Raw genomic sequence first — 16,356 nt, forward strand, 5'->3', positions numbered from 1 at the left:
CATTCTGTGGGAGCAATGGAACCCTTCCTTCTTTCCAGAGCTTTCCACGTGTTCCTGCGGGCCATCTCCCCCACCAAAGTCCTCCTGCTATTGATTTGTGTTTCTGTAGGTTGGACATATTGCTTGGTACAACAGTGAGCACAGTAGAGAAGGGTGCTGGCACAGGGAGAACAAAACCTATGGGACATTCAGACTCTACACGAAGCTGGCTAATCAGAGAACAGGCTGGCAAAGGATTTCCTCAGGTTCCGGATGGTCTCAGCTTTGGCCTCGTCCTCGTTCACGGACGACCTGAAGAAGGAGGACTCTGTGAAGCTGAAGGCGTTGGTCAAGGACTGAGACTTGCTGCAAGACACAAACACAACAATTCTGCATGGTCACGCTGTCCCCCAGCCTCCACCCCCCAGCACTTGGATCAGAAGAGGGGAAATTCAGGAGAAAATCACAGAGATGAGCCCCCAGAGACACCCAAATTCCCACTGGAATTCCCTCCCCAGCATCCCATGGGATAATTGGGTGCACACCAAGTGGAACCACAACCCCTTGGAGAAGCTCAAACAGATTTATCCCTTGGATTTGTCCCTGAGACTGGACAAAAATTGGCTTTCACCCATTTTTGTTATGTCCCATGTACCCCTGACTGGAGAGTAAAGTTTGAGGATAACATTTCCTTCAAGGAACACACCGGTGCTTTCTTTTCTTTCTACAGATCTGAATTGGATGGTGCAAATTAGAGCCTTGAGGAAAATGTGGGCCTGGCTACTAAATCCAAATCACAACCCAACAGGATTGATAAATAGTTGTGTTTTGGTGAGGCTGCAAATGGTTGTGCACAGAGAAAATCGGGTATTTTACATGAGTTTGAATCTTAAACTGCAATGTGCTCTCCCTCTGTCTAGATGTATTGAACATTAGAGCCTTAATAGAGGCTTAAAGGCATTTTATATCTTTGGAAAAAAACCCCCAGATCAGATATATTTTTTCTTTTCTATAGGCAGTGCCTGGCAATGCTACTCCATTCTTAGTGCTGTCATGTAACTCTGGTGTAAGTTCCCATAAGCATGAAAAACATGACAAGGAAAACAAGGAGGAAAATAGCTGTAGTCTAAAACTTTAACTCGTGACTTTTTAGATAAAATAACATCTAAAAAAGAGGCTTGAATTGAACTAGAAGACATTATTGAGTTATCAGCTTTTTACAAATACATCCCTACATGGGTAAAACGAGTCACCTGATTTCATTTTTATCTCAGTATGATAGATTTCAGCTTTGGCTCTGGTAAAACTGAAAAACTTTCCTTATTCAGATTGTCTCAGACTCCTCATGGTTTGCAGCTCCTCTCCTTCTAAACTAATAATGTACAGCAAACAGTGCTGCAGGCGTTTTAGGTTTTTCATAAATTATAGTTGTGCTAATGAGAATAGACTGATAAATGTTTGTTTGTACTCACTGAAAGAGGGAGGGTGGGAAGCAGCACTTGACTTGATTAGTAACACAATAAGTAGCCTAATTAAATATTTATTCACAGATTAATAACATGTACATACAGGTTAGGCAACAGCATGTGGGTGAATACAAAGCATACACATGCAAATAGAGTTAATCCTACAGGCAGGAGATCTGAGCCTTGGTGTGGACCTAAAACTGCTTCTGAAAGTTAGAAAGCTGCTCTTATTATGGCTTGCATCTTAAAAACTTTCATTTCTCCTTTGTAATTTTATTTTAGAGAGAGACTCTTCCATTTGGAGAAGAGAAAAATGAACCTAGATGTGAACAAGAAGCTTAGAGGAGAAAGCTGGGAAGCAGCATGTGGCAGAGCCCTCCTCTAACTGTTCTTAACTGCTTTCTTCAACATCAGAAGTTAAGTTTATAAACTGATTAGGTTTATAAACTGATTAAGTTTATAAACTGATTTCTATCTTGCTTAAAAAAATCCACCTCTCTATTCTCTATCATCTGAAATGATGGAGGAATCAATTTGAGGTTTATGATCATGAAACAGAATAAATAAATACATTGTGCCAGGGAGGCAAGGGAAATGCTGTCCTCTTTGCACAATATTGTCATCCAGCATGTCCTTGGCACTGAGCTGGGCTCAGGGAGGACCCGGGGTTGTTTCCCACTGGTGTTAGCCCAGGAGTGGGTGGAACAAGGGGATCTGTGTTCCTGGGAGGAAACAAAGACTCCGTGCAGGTCTTTGTACACCCCAGACTGAGGAGATGTGCCTGAGAGTCTCCTGGCAATGGTTGTGTCAGGGCTGCTGTGCTGGAAAACAGCAAAGCTCTGCTGGTGCTTCCCTGAGCTTTCTGTTGGCTGGGTTTGAGCTCTGAGGGGGGAGTTTTCCATATTCCTTACTGGGGGTAAATCAGTTAGGAACCTTCCAGAAGTGGGACAACCACTTTTTTTATTTTTTTTTTTTAGTTTTGTGCAGCCTTTCCTGGGCAGGGCTTGAGCACTCAGGCAGTGCCTCTGCACAACCACAGGCAGCAGAGAGAACCAATTTGGCAGCCACTGTCCAACATGACCCAGCCTGGACTGTGCCTTTGGAAACGGAATCTGTTGTCTCAGTGACTGCAAGGTTAAAAGTTGAAGCAGATAAGACTTCCTCTCCTAGGGCAGGCTGACAGCACACCCAGCCCGTGAGTCAGTGGCACCAAAAGGAGGAAGCACAGACTAGAAAGATGATGGGTATTCAGACCTGGCCAGGGCAGGAATTTGCACAATGGGCAGATTAAATTTTGCACGGTGCTCAGGATAGAACTAATGCCAGCAGCTTGCTTTACTCCATTACCAGAGATTAAGCTTTTTGAACTGTTTAACCTCATTTTAAACCTGGGACTAGAAGTAATGCTAGCAGTTTGGTTTACTCCATTACCAGGGACTAAGATTTTGAACTGTTTAACCTCATTTTCATCTTGGGACTAGAACTAATGCTAGGGGCTTACTTTACTCCATTACCAGGGGCTGTTTTTTGAGCTATTTAACTTTGTTTTAAACTTGGGACTAGAATTAATGTGAGCAGCTTACTTTACTCTATGACCAGAGATTAAGCTTTTTGAGCTATTTAACCTTGTTTTAAGCTTGGGACTAGAACTAATATTAGCAGCTTGCTTTACTCCATTACCAGGGACTGTTTTTTGAGCTGTTTAACCTCGTTTTAAACCTGGGACTTGAACTAATGCTAGCAGCTTGGTTTATGCAGCAATCCGTTACCAGGGATTAAATTCTTGAACTATTTAGCCTTGTTTTAAACTTGGGACTAGTACTAGCACAAAAGGCTTACTTTACTCCATTACCAGGGACTAAAACCTCATTTTAAACTTGGGACTAGAACTAACCCTAGCTTCTTACTTTACTCCATTACTAGGGACTAAAAACTCATTTAAACTTGGGACTAGAACTAACGCTAGCTTCTTACTTTACTCCATTACCAGGGATTAAGCTTTTTGAGCTATTTAACCTCAGTTTAAACTTGGAACAGCACGTTCACTTTCCCCCTGGCTGTGGGAGCAGCCCCCCAGTCCCAGTCAGACAGAACCTTGCATGAGGAGAGAAGAAGACCGGATAAAGCGACTCTTACTTAAGCTGCGGATGCGACTGAGGCTTCTGCTGTGGCGCAGGCTGTGGCTCTGGCTGGGGCTGTGGCTGTGGCTCTGCTTCCTTTGATAACCTGGAGCTGGGAGGACCTTGGGCCTGGGGCCGAGGCTGCTGGGTGGTGGGTCCGGGCGGGCGCTGGGGCTGCGAGGCTGCGGGCTTCGCTGCCTGCCCCGCGGGGAACACGCGCTGGGGCTGCAATGGCTCCTGGCTTTGGGATTGCATTCCTTGGGGTTGCACTGGGCCCCCTAGGTTCAGTACAAGAAAAACTTCATAATGTTATAGTTGCAAAGAGGCCTTATTTAGACTTCATATCCAACACTTTAAAATCACCCTCTCCAACGAGGCAAAAGCCTACTCGCGTGTGCTCGCGTGGAGGCAAGAGCACTGCTCACACTCATGAGGAACTTGCTCGGAGCCCCCCATGAATCAGCCTTAAAACTGCTAAATAGCACCCACTTCAAACCAAATCAATGGAGTTACACCCAGAACAGTTTTGGCCCAAGTCAAGGAGAGGCTGTGAGGTAACTGAACACAGTAGTAATATCTAATTCAGCAAGACATTCTCTATTTTCTGTGTAGTTATTGCAGATATTTTCTTCCTCCAAAGTCTTAAAATCATTTCTGTAATATTCCTCTTAGATTCACCCTTACAGCAGTAAAACAATCTCATTTTCTGGCTGGTTGAAAGTATTTTCATCACTTACTTAACCCCTTAGTGAGATATGTCAAGAACATTACAAGAAACACAAGAAAGTCACTACAGATTCTTTACCAGGAAGGCGCTTCACTGGCAAACTACTGCGTGAAGTGGGAAACCACAACGTGCAGGAGAGACTCAGGCTGTGCAACCCACGGCTGAAAGATGCTGCAGGATCATCCAGTGGGGTTTTTTCTGCTTTCTGGCTGAAATAATGCTGTGTCAGACATCAGGGCCTGCTGCTTTTATCTCAGCTCCCAGGTCTGACTGGGGTTTTCTGGATTGATGGCTGTTGTAACTGAATTTTAACCCTGGCATATGAAAATGCACTCAGGACATCTGACTTTAGGGGAGAAAGGATGGGATGACATTCTGAGTATTTGTTTGTACAATGCTTCACTCAGGATAAGAGCTGTTGTAAATATCACAACTGAGCTAGATCTTCTGGGAATTTTTAGTCTTGTATAGATATTTAGTGCAAGAAAAACACTTAATCTGCTAAAGTCTCTAAAAGCAAACCATCATATCCACATGTACTGCTGCAGTACATTATTTTTTGTTGTTGTTTTTAAATTGCTTTTATAGTTAACTTTCCCCTTACTACATGAATTCCAGTGTGTGTGTGTGTGTGAGGACAGCACGTGCTGATGCCTCAGTGAGTTTTAACACAATTGTAGCAGTGTGTTGTGGTGCAGAAAGATAAATAGCACGTACTGAATGTTAAGGAATGTGCCTTCATTGTTTATTAATTTGAACCACTTTTGTAGGAAATATTTGAAGGTGATAACATGGTCTTGCAACATCTTAATAAGGAGCCTTTTCTTATTAGTCTCCTTTCACTCAATATTGAAAACCAGAAAGGTTTCTTTCCCCCACTTGTACGTACAGGCTTGAATGCCAGAAACTTTACACTGAAGACAGATATAACTTTCTTTTATTGCACATTAAGCTGTACAAGAGATTTCACATAAAAGATATACTGCTGTCACATTTCCAGCGTTTGCTCACTTTCTTGCAGCTGGGTTGTACAAAAGGCAACAATCATGAAAGAAACTTTTACCAAAAATAACTCAACAGAACTGAACATTAAGCCTACACTGTAAAACATCTGTTCCCTGTTACCCACAATATTGCACCTAAGCATGCTGACATGCAGAGAGACATCTTGGCTTGTTTCTTGGCTGTGGGATGTAGGAATTGTGTGTGCCCCTGCGAATCCTTCCCAGGGAACAGGCTGGAATCCTGTCTGAGACACCCAGGTCTTACACACACACGCACACACGCACGCACGCACACGCACACACGTGCGCACAACGCACAAATGTCCCGTGAAAAGCACTTGTGAATACTGGCACTACTCCATGCAAAAAATACCAACTGCTTGCAAGGAAAATCGGTCATCAGATTCAGTTCTCCACCCCAGGGCAGTATGGTTTGTTCTCTTTTAGGGTGTCTGGAGGAAAGGATTTGTGAACCTGATTTCTGGGTGGAATTTCCTTGACATAGAACAAAATAGCCAATGCCATCGTTGGAACGATCACTGACCCAGACAAATGCTGATCACTAAAGCAAAATATTCATGTAATTTACTGATAGGTAGTAAACAGTAGCACTTACCACAAACATTTAAATAGCTAATAATGCATACCTTAATTCTCATCTCACCAGCCAGCTCGTACAAATAAAAGAAACACTAAGAATGATGAGACTCACTGATAACTTTTTCCAGTGTTTGTAGGGAAAACAGACGTAGAACATCAGGCTGTTTTCCCTTTAAACATAATTGTTTGCACTAAACTAATGGCCACTACTCATCTTTGTACACATTCAAGATGAAAATTATAGTTTTGTGGCTCGCTTGCAACTCAGCTTTCTGGTATGCCAGCAGCGTGCAGCTTGTGATTCTAGGCTAGATTTCTCCCAACAGATTAACTGCCTGCCTGTGGAGCTCTCTCAGCACTGCTTATGTAAAAATCACAAAGAATTTACCTACAGAAAATCTAGCAGTTGTCAGGCACCTCAAGTCCTTTTGCATGTTTGATGTCAAGCAGTTCCTAGAAACCCTATTTATGTGGATAACGTCGGGACTGGATTTTCTTTACAGCTCTCTGGAAACTTGCAGGTGTAAAATAGGAGACCTGAGTTGGTAAAGAAAACCACTGACATTTTTTGCCTTGCATTTTCTAACCCAGGATCCTCAGCTGGTTAAAGGTACCTTGGTCTGCCATCCCCTCACTTCTCAGTATTTGCAATGAAATGAGCTCTTACAGGAAGTTTAACAGTCCTTGAGGTACTTCTCACCAAATAACCTGGGATTTAAATCTTAGGTGAGTATAAGATTTTTTGAAAGTATTTGCATTAGTTTTCATTAAAAATCTCCATAGATTACTAATTCAGAATGACAACAAAAGGTACTACTTAATTGAAACAGGATACATTAAATACTCACAATTTCACTGAGATATTGCACATAGGTGGCCCATTTACATAGCTTTGTAGCTAATAATTTAATGCAGAATTACTAAAAATATGAATACCAGTATGTAAAATAGAAGATATTTTAAATATTCCTTGGGAAGAACTGTTTTTTTATGGAGTCACCAAAATAGCAGACTTCCACTCGCATATAAGTAAAACTCAAAGGTTAATAAACTTTATAAAATTATAAATAAAAAGCCTCACTAGCAAATCCTAATCTAGACTTTAAAAATATATCTGGATCACCTACCTATTGGTCATGCACACGCACAGAAAAATAAAGGCTATGGGGTACAGTGTGCACACACTCACAGAGTAAGCAAAGGGACGGGGGGCTTGCACCTCGGGGGGATTGTACTGAACAATATCAAATACTCCAGAAATACTGTCTAACCATCCAGGGTGTACATGGCACTGGGCTCTAGAGAGGCACATTCTTTGTACACTGTTGACAGCAGCCCTGCAATCACAAGTTTACAGAGGAAGGTTGGAAAGCGTTACACGCACAGACAGGAACAAGGAAACAACCAGACGGGAGAGTTGACACTGCATAGAAAAAACACAGTCCAGGTCAGCACTGAAACAATGGCAAACTGAACAAAACTGGGATGCTTGCATTCAGATTGTTTGTTTCTCTGATTTCAATTGGGTTTTGTTTTGTTTTTCACTTTTCATTTTTGCTTTAACCCTCGCTTTTGGTCTCAGTTATTTATCTAAGTAGCCTGGACTTGTTTTGGTCCTACTGCAACGCCATTACAGTCGAGAATGTACTGTAAACAACCTTGAGGTGGTGGTCGCTGAGGTGGGATTTTGTTTGGCTCTGGCTCCTTTAGTGATCCACTCTGGAAAACACATTCGAAAACAGAAGAGAAAAAAAAATAAAATTAGAGTAGCTCGGTTCCAATTTGTCTTTATTTTCATTAGAAAACCCTTTATTGGTGGGGCTGAACATATACTTTAAATTTATTCCAGATACCTTTTTTTAATTTAGTTCCTGCCTGACATGATATATGAATCCTGGGTTGGTCCAAGGCTGAGCTCTTATAAAACTGTTTTCCCTTTGCAGCATGTGATCAGGATGCAGGGAGTGCCTTCCCAACCTTACCTCCATCTGGGGAAGGACTTTATCCTCAGTTCCCAGCACCAGGAACCATTTTTTTTGTATTTCAATGCATCTACTTTCTCTCTCTTTATTTTTTTTTTTTTAGGACAGACTGAATAGGAAATGGATTTCAACAGATACCTTTGTGTAATTTAAGAAAGAATTGATTTTTAATTTTGTTCACTTGCATCCAGAAGCGTTTGCACAGCAGGAGTTTTGCCAGTGATAGTTTCACTTTGATTTGCTGGCTGTAAGTGGGGAGGGAGGTGGGCTGCTCCAGCTTCACTGTTTTGCTAAGCAAAATGAAAGAAGAAAGCAAAAACCACAGACAAATAATAAAAATAATTGAAATGACTTCATGCTTCTCCATCTGACATGTTATTAGAAACACATGTGACACTTCACTTTTCAAAACAGGAGGTTGATTTGGCAGCATCCTTTTCACATGGATACTTGTGAAAGGAAAAGATGGGCCTGAACCAAAACCTTGGAGCAGAACACCCTCTGGGAACAGGAGTATTTGAATCCAAACTTTGTCTTAGGCCCGTCTCTAACATTTTGAAACGTGAAAGACGTTAAATCATTGTAGATAATAGCTTAGGATTTTTTTTTTTAAGGATCCAGAAATCAAATTGCCATCTGTCAAGAGGAAAAAAATGCAGAATTTATTAAAGAGCAAATGCAAAATCAATTAAATGTGTTTATTGCAGAGCTTACTGGGTTTTTTTCTGCTAGATTTGTATTTGATCATGCTCCTAGTACTTTATTTACAGAATAAATCTTGCTCCTAGTGCTCTGAATTCCTGCCCAGCAATGCAGCTGTTGAGTTCTAAATGGCACAAGAGCTCTCCAGTGCATGCAGCTGCTGCAAGTTGCTGTGTCTGCTTTAGCTGCATAAATAAAAGGACACAGTGCAGCTCCAAAACTCTCATTATTCAGAGTTACCAACCTGCAGGAGCCCAGATGAGGAGTAAACAATGATCCTCACAAGCTGTGCTCCTTGATTACACTGCCCCAGTTACACAGGGCCTGGTGAGCATCACTAAACTGGTGAGGATATGTAGAAAATAAGAATCTTTTGTAAGGAAACAGCCACCAGGAAATGGCCCAGTACTTTAGTGTGGCTTGGAGGCCTCTCTTTCTGTTTCCCTCCTTGCTGTGATGTTCAGAGCCTGCTGCAGGAGCTGCTGGGCTGCCCTGGGCTCGTTCAGCACCCGGGGTGTTGGGGGTACCACTCCCTGCAGCGTCTGCCTTGGGCATCAGGAGCTCCCTGGAGAGCAGGGCAGCCAGCCCAGGGTGGGAGGTTGGAAAGCAGCCCTGGAGGAGCAGCTCCTGCCTGTCCCAGGGCCGGGATGCTCCCGGCACCCCTCGCTCTGCTGCCAGGGCACTGGGATGTGCACAGAGCTCTGGGAGGGAAACCACCAGGACTGAGCTTCAGGAACTCCCAGGGTTTCTTCCTGGAGTCCCAAACAGACCTCGTGACTTTGTTAGAAAGCACACCCCAGGTTTAATAATTGTGATTATCATGATGAGCAGGTGATGGGCTCCTTCCCCAGGGCCAGAGCCCAGCCTGGGGCTCTGCAGTGGCACAGGGTGCCCAGGGAGGAGATGAGCGTTATCCTTTTTCCACTAAAACAAAAGGCTGCGTAGGTAAAGCTGGTGTTTGATTTAGAAACACAGGCTGGCAGTTGAAATCACGTGCACTTTAATGTTGGAACAGCACTGCAGGGCCTCTGTCTGCCCTGTGCCCCGAGGCTGGAGCAAATCTGCCATTTGTTCTGGCTCTGAAATGTCTCAGGTTCTATCACACAACTGCACTGCCTTGACACGACACCACCAGCCCTTACGCAATCTGCATATCTCTCATCTCCCAAAGAAATGATTTTATCCCAAACCAAGCTTTCAATAAACATTGTAGGAGCTCCCTAATCCTTCCCCCAGCTCTGCCTCTCCAGTGCATTCTCTGTTGAAGGTGTATTTCCCCCTCCCCAGTCACTGACTGCAGCTGTCCTGATTTTACCACCCACACATCCTTTTTTTTTAAATTATTTTTTTTTCACCAGATATCACCTGGTGCTTCCAGGAACCTCACCCACACTCCAGGCCAATCACATGGGTATAATACTTTGGCTAATTAGCCAACCCACCCGGGCTGACCCAAAAAGTCTAATTAGCATTGCATTCCTAATTGAGAAATCTTACTCATGGTTTTTCAATGGTCTGTAGTAATCCAGCCCTTTTCAAGAGCCTTTCTTTCAGACAGTCAGAAACCTTGATACTTGATATTAAAGGCAGGCTTTGAACCAGCCTTGTTTGCTGCCCTGAGCCAAGCCCTTTAATAAAATCCAGGCTCCTTCTGGAACACCAGTTGCTGGCAGATGAGCTGCAGACTGTTCTTCTCACCTCTGCAAGGTGCTGCCAGAGCAGCTGTGGGAGCTCCTCTCTGAGCAGAGGTGCTGGACCAGACCTGTCCTGCTCATGGATTCACCCCTCTTGCTGATTTTCTGTTTTCCCTCGCTGTCCAGCCTCCACAATCACACCCCTCCCTCCTTCTTGCAGCCCAAACATGTTTTCCTGTGCTGCAGCCCTGGGCTGCAGGCATGCTGCCTTCAAACTGCAGGGAACAAGGGTTGAATGCAGGATTTGGGGTTCAAACACTGCAGGGAGCAAGGGCTGAATGCAGGAGTTGGGGTTCAAACACTGCAGGGAGCAAGGGTTGAATGCAGGATTTTGTCATGGGAAATGGCCCTGCATGGGTCCTCATTTGGATGCTCAGGGCTGAAGAACAGAATCAGTGGTACAGGAATGTTTTTGGGATGGTTTGGGGCAGAATCAGTGGTACAGGAGTGTCTTTGGGATGGTTTGGGGCAGAATCAGTGGTATAGGAGTGTTTTTGGGATGGTTTGGGGCAGAATCAGTGGTACAGGAATGTTTTTGGGATGGTTTGGGGCAGAATCAGTGTTACAGGAGTGTCTTTGGGATGGTTTGGGGCAGAATCAGTGGTACAGGCGTGTTTTTGGGATGGTTTGGGGCAGAATCAGTGGTACAGGAGTGTCTTTGGGATGGTGTAGGAGCTAAAGAGCAGAATCAGTGGTACAGGAGTGTGTTTGGGATGGTGTAGGAGCTAAAGAGCAGAATCAGTGTTACAGGAGGGTTTTTGGGATGGTTTAGGATTACCTGAGTGAGGTGAGGTGGCTGATGGCAGAAGGAGCCCCTTTGGTTTTCATTTTGTGGAACAAAATTTTCACTTCCCACCCTAACTGCCAAGGAGAAGGGGTTGCTGCTGCAGACAGGAACATTCTGTAGGGCTGCCTAAAGGGGCTCTCCTGCTCACAGGGGTTTGCTGTTTATTTAACTGCCCCCCAAAAAATACAGCTTCACTTGGGGAAGCCTCCAATCCTCATGAATGCTGCAAATCCACTCCAGGGATTTCTCAGCTCTGGGTTGAACAAGTGAGGATTTGGCTGCATAATGGCCTTTAGGAATATTGGCTAATTACAGCCAGAGCACAAACCCCACTAATTACCTAGAATGTAAATGTCTCTAGCTGTCCCTGTGGCACTTCCTTCCTTTCCACACTTACCTGAAACTGTCTTCTTAGAGTTTTAGGGGTAGAACTGACAGAAAAAGCTGTTTATTCTTCAAATAAGTTGCATTAGGGTTTGATCAAGGCATTACTTCTTTTTCTACCTTTATATAAATGCAGATTGGATTCACAGACACTCGAATTTTCAACAGTCTGAAGAATGTTGAAATGGGTGGGAGCAAAAGCAGCAACTTGGCAGGGAAATAGCCCTTGGGCAAAAGAGATGCTAAACAGAGTCCCAGCAAAAATTGATTTTGATTTGGCTGAGGTTGAAGACTTTGTGAACTGTACTTGGAGCACGTAGAGTTGTTTTTGGGTCTGGTTTGGTTTTCTTTGTAATGCAAGGACAGGAGCTTTTCATAGGTATTTCAATATTTGAGGGGAAAGCCATGTTTTTCAGGTCAAGCAGGAGAGGGATCAATTGAGAGTTGCCAAAATATGAGCTGAGTTAGAGCTCATAAATGAACAGGAATAAATAGTAAAACACTTAAGTAACAGGAGAACTAAGAAAAAATGTGGTTGCTGGGGAGAGAGGTCATTGAGAGAGTTTAAGTGGAGAGTAAATAGTAAATGAGTGTTTGAAGTGTTATAGATGATGATAAACAGGAGGAAAGGCAAAATGGCAGGTGGGATAAAAGCTAAAAATGAGATGCAGGTAAAAATGAAACATTCTTCCTCTCAGAAATGAAAACCAGCTGACTCATGAAATACAGAATTCCATCCCAGGTCCCTAAAAATTGGGAATGGCCAAGTTACACTGGAGAAGGTAAAGCACTAACACTGCATTGAGGTGGTGAGGTGAAAGGAAGTGGCTGCTGAGGAAAGAAGAAGATATTGAACAAAAAACACTGGGAAGGACATTAGTGGGATGCAGAACTCGAGTAGATTATTAATTCATTAAATTGGCACCAAAAATTAGGTGTGTGCTACTAAAACCTGTAGATGATGCAGGGCTGGAAGACTGTGGGGCCAAAATATCCTAAAGAAAGAATGAAACTGATCTGTGGAGCTAAAAAAATCAAAATGGTTTTAATAACAATGTCATTATTATTAAAAATAATAATGATTTAAATATATAAAGTAATATCTATAATAGAATCAAATGTAATGTAATAAATATAATATAATGTAATGTATATAATGTAATGTAATGTAATAAATAGAATGTAATGTAATGTAATAGAATCAAATGTAATGTAATAAATATAATATAATGTAATGTAATATAATGTAATGTAATATAATGTAATGTAATATAATATAATATAATATAATATAATATAATATAATATAATATAATATAATATAATATCATATCATATAATATAATATAATATAATATAATATTTAATATCTTATAGAGGATATAATAATGTAATTATAATATAGTTATTAATATAGTTATATTATCATAAAAATATAATTTAAATTATAATATAATTACTTCTATAATAAGAAATGAATCTGTCCCAAAGGCAGAGCTCACTCACTAACTGAAGTCTAATGGGAACATTTTGTGCAGTGAACACCCCAGAATCTCCTCCCAGCTCAGTGCAGCTTTGGAAGAACCTATCTGCCTAGTTTAGTAAAATAAAGGGGTTTTATGAACAGAAACTGGGGGCAGTTTCCAGCCAAAGGCCCAAGCAAACCAAGATGAAATGCTTATAAACTGAATAAAACTGGGCTGCAAATGAGCACATTATGTAATTTGACAAAGCAGAGAAATCCTGCAGTGGAGCATCCAAAACCATGGAATTTTTCAGTGATTTGCTGCTGCCTGCTCTGTCCCTGCAGCGTGCAGGGCGTGGGGCTGGGGCTCTCCTGGCTCACACCTTCCCCTGCTGCAGGTGCCTCTGGCCCAGGGGATGCAGCTGCCCCAGTGTGTGGCACTAAACAGGACTGGAAGGGTTGGGTTATGCTTTTTTCTAGCCAGAGATGGGTTAACTGAGAGGTGTTTTAAAAGTTTTTATTCTATTTTCAGTCTCATGAGAAGGGTGAGACAATACAGACGTTATAATTCACACTATCATCATTAGAGGCTATTTCCTAATTACAAAACACTGCAGTGTTTCTTGGTTTGTTAGCTTTTTGCTACACCATGCTGTCGATGCTTTAAAGCTAATAATATAAAATATTATATTATTGTAGGTCTTACTACGATGCATCTTTCATAATTCTGTTTCTCTAAAGTATCTAGTCTTAGTTACACAATCATCCTTTAAAACTTTTTTCTATTTCTCTTTTAACAATGTCATATTCTATTGCATTTCTAAGTCAACATTTCTTATCTCAAAGTTTACATACAGATGCAAACACTGTGTGAGCCTTCTGTCAAGCCCTGAAAACTCTCTACAAATGCATTTCCCACAATAAAGATTTTGCTGTTTGCTGGTTTTTATATTCCCTGTGGACTGAGAGAAACAGCTACAACGGAGAGATGAGCTTTAAAAAAATCCACCTTCCTGTTGCCTGTGCAAGGGGGGGCAGCAAGAGGAGAGTCCTGTCCTTTTTACACAATTTTGGAGTGCTCTGTCCAGCCTTGCCCTTCTGCACTGAGGGGATCTGTGTGCAAAACAAACTCAGCAAAAACGGGGCCAGCCTGGGGTTGCTTTGTGCTGAAGTTGTGATAAAGAATTCAAAAACTTCGAGCGGCTTTTGCTCTCGCCCTACCAAGTTTCCACAGAACCTCTGCAAAACCTGTCAGGGTCATTTTCCCTGAGAGGGTACAGAAAACAAGCTAAACACTGAGACTTTTACTAGGAATAGTATTTAAAAAATGCACTGAAAAGGTTTTGGGTTTTTTTTTAACATTACAGAGTATTCTACCTTGGATTTTATATACTGTTTTCCATTGCTAGGTAACTAATTGCTTCCCAGGCAATACCTTCCTTCTTGAATCCATCTTAAAAATCATAAAATCATAGAATGCTTTGGGTTGGAAGGGACTTTCAAGATCTTTCTTTTTTCCAAAATAATCATTTTTTTCTCCACCTGGGCAGGGATGCTCCTAGCAGGGCAGGTGAGCACCCAGCAGGAGCTCAGTGCTGTTTTCCCTGAGATACTGGAACAGCTCAATTCCCACTGTCCATTCCAGCCCTGTTTTCTGTTATTCTGCTGCACAAAAAATAACTCCATCTCTCAGTTTGATGAGGTTTCTAGAGAAACTTCTCAGGGAAAATGCATTTCTGAAGTGCCATCAGCTGTGGAAGCTGTCTGCTTCCTTCCAGAAGCAGGTAATAATTGCAATGGACGAGGATGCTTTTTGAATTTCATCTTCAGCTCTTTTAGTGCTTGAAGAAATCAGATTTCCACTTGTGCTTTTGGAGCAGGGGACACTGAAACCATGCAGTGGCACAGCAGCTTTCAGGCAGCTCTTTCCAGGAGAGGATTGTTAATCTTCTCTCCAGAGCCAGGGAGGGAATTTGGGATAGCAGCGAGCTCCCCCGTGTGCTGACACTGGGTGTGAAGGGAGCTTGGAGCAGGGGGAGAGCTCCAAGATAAGGGAAAGCAGGGAAAAGGGTCCAGGAGATGCAGGAGAGCATCCTGTGACTGGCAAGGTGGATTTCCCTCATCTTTCCCAGTGTACAGAGGAACCTCCCCATTCCCAGTGGGTCAGGTGGGGCTGGACAGTGCCCAAATCCTGTGCTGGAATTGTAGGGAAGCTTTAACCCCTGAGCCCAGGGATTTTGGGTGGTGCTGTGCTGTGTCTGCCCCTCCAATTTTAACAAAAACAAAGTTCTTTTTATGACTGTTTTGAAATATGGGATGGCAAGAGTTCCTTGCATGAGCAGGAGGAGCTTAAAGGCTGCAGAAGTTCCCCTTGCAGAGATCCATCGGTACTGGATCCTCTCAGAGCTGAAGTTTATCCTTGGAAATGAGAGGGGCTGGGAAAAAGATGCTGGAGCAGCCTCAAGCCCACTCTGAGGATCCCCATTTTGAGTTTCAGGGTCACAGTGGAGTGGGAGGGGGCACAGAAAAGAGGCACTGGGAGAGACAGCTGGGCTGTCCCCAAATAAAAGTGAATTTCAGGGCTCTGGGGAGAACCAAACCCAGCACCCATCCCCAGCTCCTCTTCTGGCTCCTCATGCTGCTGCTGCCCTCAGACACCCACAGGAGCTTTGGGGGCTGCTCTGAGCCCTGAAAAGTCTCTGCTAGAAGCTGAGAAGCCCTGGAGGGGGATTTTGAAGCAGCTGAACACAAGTTTGCTCTGCTGGCAGCTCCTCAAGTCCATCCCCACATTCCAGAGTTGGAAGTGTGTGAGGGCTGCTTATTTTTATTTTTTATTTTTGATGGAAAAATCAAGAAAAATTGAAAATGAGCTGCTCTGGCTTTGGAGTCTTCCATAATTTCTCTTGGTGCTTCTCCTTGTTTAAAGATTTTGACACACGTGGTCCTTATTGAAAATAAACTGTAGCAGGGATTTCTGGGGAGAGGGGGAGAATTCCTGCAAGTGAAACATGGAGAAAAGCCAACCTCCTCTGCTTAACTGATTTAAAGGTCAGAGAAATCAAACAGAAAAGTCAAGTGGAGTCAAGGACTAATAATAATTAAAAAAAAAAAGTAGAAACACCCATCACGTTGGGGAAAGGAAGGGAGACCAAGAAAAAGCCTCCAAAAAATATAAAAAAAGGAAATTCTGTTAGGTTCAGCTTAAATAAACAATCAGAGAGTAAAAATAGATGGAAAATAATAGAAAATAATAGTGAAAAACCCAACAAAGGATGTTATCTATGATAGTAATGAGAGAACAGAGAGGTCCAGCCTGGGCTTTTCCCTGCTCTGGGTCACAGGCTCACGGCTGCCCTGGCTCTCTTCTGGAAAAGGATGGAATGAGGAGAATTCCTGCAGCTTCCAAAACAACACCAAAAAGCTCCTTCTCACAGAAGTCCACCAAG

The 16,356-nt window shown here is 42.7% G+C and overlaps 1 protein-coding gene across 1 annotated transcript in view; it reads right to left on the reverse strand.

Annotated features, from left to right (window-relative positions):
• Positions 1 to 209: 209 nt before the first annotated feature.
• Positions 210 to 16,356, reverse strand: part of SYN2 (synapsin II) — a gene marked incomplete at both ends in the record, with an annotated part of 180,097 nt that continues 163,950 nt past the window's right edge. The window contains 3 exons of the mRNA XM_084214216.1: positions 210 to 345; positions 3,582 to 3,843; positions 7,555 to 7,615. Of these exons, the coding sequence (XP_084070342.1) occupies positions 210 to 345; positions 3,582 to 3,843; positions 7,555 to 7,615 (459 nt within the window). The remainder of the gene's footprint in view (positions 346 to 3,581; positions 3,844 to 7,554; positions 7,616 to 16,356) is intronic.

Source organism: Fringilla coelebs (genome assembly GCF_963513975.1).
Source record: "Fringilla coelebs genome assembly, chromosome: 13".
NCBI classification, from domain to species: Eukaryota; Metazoa; Chordata; class Aves; order Passeriformes; family Fringillidae; genus Fringilla; species Fringilla coelebs.